We start from the raw sequence: 6875 nt of genomic DNA, 5'->3' as shown, positions 1-6875 counted from the left end.
AGGGTCAGTCAGAGATCTGGGGTAGATTCTGCACTAATGAATTGAATGTGATCTGAACCTCATTCTAACGTACAAAACTTCATTCCAGAGCTATAGGACAGATAGCAACTTCATGAGTTAGACTCATAGAAAAGAGATTTCATATTTGTAAAGATGATCACTTTTTAATGTTAATACAAGTCACTAAGAATATTCAAGTGCAGTGCAGCTTTAACCTCTTCTTTAGCAGAAACCCAGCTATCTTCACTACCTGCCCACGCACTGCCAGGCACATAAAAGTGATGTGCAAAAGAAATCCTACATTTTCCTTCCCTTGACTGTTACTCCAAGGCACTGTGGTTCTTCATGGACCCAGCTAGTAAAGCTACACATGCTGTAATATCTGAGAAAAGAGCAAATACAAATGGCCACAGCAGGACTAAGTAGCAATCGTTCAACATCTCCTGTGACACCCACAGGCACAGAATTCTCCACTGATATATATCAGGCAAGCATGTCATTTAAAATTCTTTGTTCTTTCTCCTTTATTTAGCCACAACACAGATACAAGAGCAGGCAAACCCCTTCCAGTGGAACTCACTCAATAAACCTGTTCAGATTAAGATTCTTATGAAATCAAGCAAAATGTATGTACGTGCACACACTCTCAGGCACACAAGAACACAGCAGAACCCTTTAAAAACGAGGAGTGGCACTGAACTGCACCTAAAACACAACAGAAACATCACCTAGTTAGGATGCATCTGTTAAACAAGGCTGTGCACTGAACAGGTTCCCACTGTACCATTCCACTGGCTATTTAAATACCAGCATCAACTGTTTCAGCTGAAAATTTGAAACTGACATGGAAGAGTCTGACCTCAGATACCCAAGAATTCAGGCTAGCAGAACAATTATTCCACTGTAACTCAAAGCAGAACCTGGCCCTATGGAATGAAGATGCATGTGACCAGCTCCAGCTGGGAGATTACTGCAGGTGACAACTTTAATTCCCATAACTCCCCCAGCAACTAAACCCACCACCAATACAGTGTGCAATTTGACTTTTGCACCCTCCCCACTCATACTGCTCCTTTTGATGGAAGAATTAGTGTAGCAAATATCTACTAGGGACTAGAATGAGATTGCCAAATATACCAAAAAGCTTCAGAAGAAAGAGGAATTGGGCTCTTAGATAAAGCTGGTCAAGCAGGTCCTTCTGATTTGTCAACGCTTTGCTCAGAAATATAAGACTCAAATATAGTTTGCAAAAAGAGTAATTCTTTATAGAACATCTTTGTCAAAATACTAACAAAAAACACAGCTTGTAAATACTGAGAAGAATGGTCTTGGAAAAATTAGTAACAAAACTAAGCCATCGCTAACAATAATAGGTGGTATCTCTTCATAAAAAGCCAGTCTGATGTACTCAGGAAAAATGAAACATTTAAAACAAACTGTTTACAAAAGTGATTTAAATGCTCAGCAGAGATCTAACACAAGTGTTAACAAACCACTATTGTAATTTTATTTTTGGACAACTTCAGCAACTATCAGAAAAAAAAACCAAACAACCTGTTAATACAAAAATGTAGAAAATAAAAAGAAAAATCCAATGAGACAGTTTTTAGATAAACTCAGTTAAGGTGAAGCTGTACCTTTGTCCCAGTTACTAAGAACTTCAACTGTAAGGGTGGCATAACCCAGCTCAGCTAGGTTTATAGGCTTTCCCACCCTTGCTAAAGAGTCAGTTCTTAGAAGGCGCCAATCTCAGTCCCCCAGGGTCTGTAGGGTTTGCTGAGCGCTGCTGACTGCGTTGGTGTGGATGGGCTCAGCACGTTGGGGGACAGCAGATGAAAGGAGCCAAACGAGAAGGGGAACGCAGACAAAGATGCCACGGAGGAGAGAAGAGGAGGAGACAGTTTGGTAGTAGATGTGACCACAGGGAGCACTGGTCCGACGCTGCCATTTGGGGGCACTCTGAGTGAGGAAGTTTCAGCGTGTGGGGCAGCAATTCTGGTCTGGTGATGTGGTTCTGTGGAAGATGCTGTAGTACTGGTATTACCATGCCCATTTTGAGCCAGCAGCAACGGGTGAGGTATGTGAGGGTGATGTCCAAAGACACTGCCCCAAGGAATGTGTCCAATGCCAGTGTGTGCACTGCTCGCTGCCTCCCGTTGAGAGGCGTAGTTGTTGAGGTGAGACACGAGTCGCACTCGCAGAGGGTCAGAGGCATCCAGACCCTCTATGATACTCAGGTATCGAGCAACTTCAGCCAGGCACTCTCGAAACCCGAGACTCCGATAGTCCATAGCCAAAGCGTGAGCATCAAAATAACCTAAGAGAAAAAGAACAGAGAATCAAGTCTTATGATGTTGTTTTCTAGTCATTGTCTACAAGTAGCCTCCCCACCCCACCCTCCCCTATAAGCATATTTCACTTGGATGTGGTTAGTATTCCCAACCATAGACTAGCTGCCAAGCTCCTTTTTTTTTTCTTCCTTTTTTGTTTAACAAGCTTTTCTTTTATATCTGTGCTGTGATGCTGCAAGTCCCAAGACCAGGCACAAACTGCCATTTTTAAACTGGAATTGCCCACTGACACTGGAAGAAAGTATTTTTGCTCCTTCCATTTGTCTCCCTTGTGCAAGTTAAACCACAGCACACTGAAATTCATTAGAAACACAAGTCCTAACTTACCAGGGGAGACTTGAGCAGGCAAAGTACTTTATTCTTAAAAGGGCCTTTCAGCATTTTTGCTAAATCTTTTCACTACTTATTTCATCCTGTATTTTTTCCTAGTTTTGTTCTAAACTTTCAGAAAATTAGAGAAACAAGCATTAGACATCAATAATAACTGCCTTCCAAACTGCCAAAAGCTGATTCACTTCACAGTGCTGACACACTGCTAGAGAGATGTAGTCACTCTCCTCTAGAACAACTCTCCTCAGAGCTAGCACTGCAAAACGTTTCAGTGCTAGTGATGCCACATATCTTGTGAAGTAGAGAAAGTCCCTAATTCCTGATGAAACGCAAGAGCTGCCGTTCACTTTCTACAGGCATTGCCAATGCTCGGGAATGCGCTGCTCTCTCAGCAGCCTCCCTGCAGGGCTGCTGACTCTGACACGCACAAAACTTTACCTTTCCCTCCTGCTGTATGCAGCATTTTCAGGTGATCGACAGTCATCTGCAGAATCTCTGCTTTTTCCAGCTTGGCTGATCCCTAGGAGAGAAGGGAAGGCACGAAACGTTTCGGGCAGAACCAGAGATGTTACCGAGGGGTGACGCTCCCTCCCGGGAAGGGATGGGGGGGGCACCGCGGAGGGTCTCTGGGCGCTACCTGCTTCTCAAAGGCGCTGGGCACCAGCCTCCTCAGCTCAGACAGGCTGTTGTTGATGCGGTCGCGGCGGCGCTTCTCGATGATCTAGGGCAGAGAGCGAGGGTCAGCGGGGCCGTGCCGGGCTGCGGGGAGCCGCGGCCGGCCGGCGGGCACTCACCCCTCGGCGCCTCTTCCTGGCCAGGATCTGCGAGGTGGTGGAGGGAGACATGGAGCCCGCGGCCGAGCTCAGGTTCCTGCGGGGAGCAGCGGGACAGCGGTCACCGCGGGGGGTTCGGGAGTGCCGGGGCTCCGCGGGGCGGAGGGGAGGTAGGGGGCGCGGCGCAGCCCGCCTGAGCTCACCCATTCTCGTCTGCGCTCTCCTTCTCCACCTCGACGGCCTCATCCAGCTCCTCGCTGTCCGACGAGCTGTACTCAGGGTGCGCCCGCTTCATGGCAGCGACGGCGGGGACGGGGGCGGCGGGGCGCGGGCGGCCGTCGGGGAGGCGGCGGGCGGCGGGGCGCGGGAGGAGCGCGCCCAGAGCGCGTCCCGCGCCTCGCCCGGCGCCCGTCTCTCCCATGGAGTTCCCACGCCTGTCGGGCGGGCAGGAGGCAGCGGGCAGAGGCAGGGAGGGACGGAGGGAAGCAGGGATGGATGGATGGATAGATGGATGGATGGATGGAAGGAGGGAGGGAGGGATGCGGAGGCGGCGGGCACGGACGCAGCCCGGCAGAGCACGCCCGCCGCCGCCCGCCGCCAGCACCGCCACGCGCGGGCCCCGCCCGCCACCATTGGCCGCCGCCGCTGCCGCCTCAGCCAATCGCCGCCGGCCGCTGCCGGGGCCACGCCCCCGCCGCGGGGGAGGTGCGGCCGTGGGAACGCGGCGGGGAGCGCGGCGGGGGGGATGGATGGATTGGATGGATGGATGGATGGATGGATGGATGGATGGATGGATGGATGGATGGATGGATGGATGGATGGATGGATGGATGGATGGATGGATGGATGGATGGATGGATGGATGGATGGATGGATGGATGGATGGATGGATGGATGGATGGATGGATGGATGGATGGATGGATGGATGGATGGATGGACGGACGGACGATCTTGGGAAGGGGTTGGAACAGTCCCCAGATGGGGAGTCGGTGTGGGTGCTGTGGGTGCTGTGCGGATGGGCAGGACAGGGCAGCACCCTCAGGGCTCCCACCATTCTTTCTGCCAGCCCCTCCTGCTGGGGTCCCTGGCAGCCAGAGCCCAGCGGAATCATTGCACCCTGCAGAGGCTGATGAAGCTTCTGAGGGCTTCCCTAAGGCAACAAGGGCCTGGGAGAGCTGAGTGTGTAAAATCACAGAATAAATGAGGTTAGAAGAGACCTCTGGTCAATCAGACAATGGCTAGTGTCACACTAAGTGCCACATCCACTCTTTTCCTAAACACTTCCAGGCATGGTGACTCCACCACCTCCCTGGCAGCCCATTCCAGGTATGATCTTTGCTGTGAAGAAATACCTTCTCATGTCCAACCTGAACTTCACCTGGTACAGCTTAAGACTGTGTCCTGATATCCTGTTGCTGGTTGCCTGGGAGAAGAGCCTGATCCCCACATGGCTACAAGCTCCTTTCTGGGAGTTCTAGAGAGCGATAAGGTCGGTCACCCCAATCCTCTTTTCCAGGCTAAAAGAAGGGAAAGGCTTGGCAAGAGTAGCTTGCCCTCCTTAAAAAAAAAAAAACAACAAACAAACAAACAAACAAACAAAAACCAAACCAAAAAAAAAAACCAAAAAAACAACCAAACTTGGGGTTTTTCAGTTTGTTTGCAATGCAAGGGAAATCAAGGCATCCCTCTTTCCTGCATCCTTCCAAACTACAAATCTGCCACCCACATCCTTTTCTTGTTTACTCCCCCCACCACGTATTGTGGCAGTGAGCAGGAGCAGGAACAGCTTTTAAGAAGCTGAAAGCACATGGCCTTTGCTGGCAAGGAGGGAGGAATGACAGGGAAGGTCAGCACTGGATGCAGGATGTGGAGGTCTGGCTGGCACACTTACTGTGAGTACATGCTGCCTGGCACTCAGCAGGGCCCTCAGCCTGAATGCTGCATTCCCCCAGCACGTCCTCTTTATTCTGCCAGCTTTCTCAGGCTGAGGTACAGGCAAAATAGGACAGGTGAAATGAGGGTGTACTCTTTGAGGTGGTTTCATAATAATTAAATTTTCATTTACATGGAGCCTTTCAACTCAGGCTCCCTTCTAAGCTGATTCTTCCACATTTTACAATCGGATGGACTGGAGGATAACCAAGATGAGCATCGTGTGAGAGCAAACAGTTGATGAACCCAGATTTTCCCATTCTAAGGCCCTGGGATAATTACCTTCAGCCTCCCATTGGTTTAGGTTACCAGCACATGGTTGCCTCTTTCATAGGGTTGCCCATATTTTTGCAAAGCTTCTCAAGTAGGAGGGAAATGGAAGCAGGGACCAAGCTAAAAGTAGCAAAAGACCTGCAGTTAAGAAGATAGAAACAGTCCTGTAGCCACCTGTAAGCAGATAACAGAAGATGACAGAAACCTTCTATTCCCACTTTTATATTTTCACAAAGCTATCCTTTCTGCAGTGCTGTAATTAAGTTTGTGTCAGCACTTATTACATCCACCTTCCCAGCCTCTGTATTTTTGTTGTGAAACTTGTCTGCCTGCACCGCTTGCTTTTACAGGTCAGTGAAAGGTACAGTGACATTTATGCCTTTCTGGCTTGCAGACTGCACATCTGAATTTTCCCATCCAGGCACATATAGATCTTCTCCTACTGTGGAGAAAACAAACAGGGTAGAAGAAGTTCCTTGGGATTAAGCATTGATTGCTTGGGAGTAGAGGTGTGGCCACCCAGGTTCCCAGTAGCTAGATCCTGGAGCTGCCCCCATCTTTAGCTCTGTGAGCCACTGCAGCCTCCAAAGCAGCTTTCTGAGCTTGTGTAGACACTGACTTCTGCAAATGATTTACAAGAACGGGCAGGTAGAGTGTAGCTGTGCCTCCAGACAGTGTGAGCAATCGTAGCTGGCTATCAGCGGCTGTGGGAAGATAGGAAACGTTTGCCTGTGTGTGGTTTCAATCTTCCCATCCAGCACTAGGAGGAGCAGACAGCAAAACCAGCTTTAAATTGCTCTTGTGCTTTTCTGGTGCTGGGCATGGATCCATAGCGTTGGTCTAATTGTTAACCATGGCCCAAAGGGAAATTTTATTAGCTCAAAATTACCAACACACCAAGACAGCTCTGTCATACATCTCTCTCACCAGAAGGGCAGACAGGAGAGCAGCCCATTGCTCACTAAAGCCCAAGGAAATTAAAACAGTGCATTATGTGACACTTCTAAATAGAATTTAATTTCAGCCCCCACTGATAGCTTTGCACCAATGAGGCTATGAACCTTAGGAGATGACAGCCTTCTCTCTTGTCCCCTGCACTGTCACTGTGCCTCCCTTTTCCGTTTCACATTGCAGTGCCCACCTCCTACATGCCCACTTCCTACTGCAGCCATGCCGTGCCTCAGTCACCCCCCCACCCAAATATTTCATCTCACA

At 49.5% G+C, this 6875-nt stretch overlaps 1 protein-coding gene across 1 annotated transcript; it reads right to left on the bottom strand.

Annotated features, from left to right (window-relative positions):
• Window positions 1–261: 261 nt before the first annotated feature.
• Window positions 262–4066, bottom strand: HEY1 (hes related family bHLH transcription factor with YRPW motif 1). Its single transcript, XM_084221603.1, has 5 exons — window positions 3658–4066; window positions 3476–3551; window positions 3319–3402; window positions 3120–3201; window positions 262–2317 (listed from the first exon to the last, which is right to left on the bottom strand). Exons 1-5 carry the CDS (start codon window positions 3873–3875, stop codon window positions 1734–1736), a joined length of 1044 nt encoding a protein of 347 aa, XP_084077729.1. The 5' UTR covers window positions 3876–4066; the 3' UTR covers window positions 262–1733.
• Window positions 4067–6875: the final 2809 nt, after the last annotated feature.

Source organism: Fringilla coelebs (assembly GCF_963513975.1).
Source record: "Fringilla coelebs genome assembly, chromosome: 1".
In the NCBI taxonomy this organism is placed as follows: Eukaryota; Metazoa; Chordata; class Aves; order Passeriformes; family Fringillidae; genus Fringilla; species Fringilla coelebs.
This window is presented reverse-complemented; position numbering and strand designations above follow the sequence as displayed.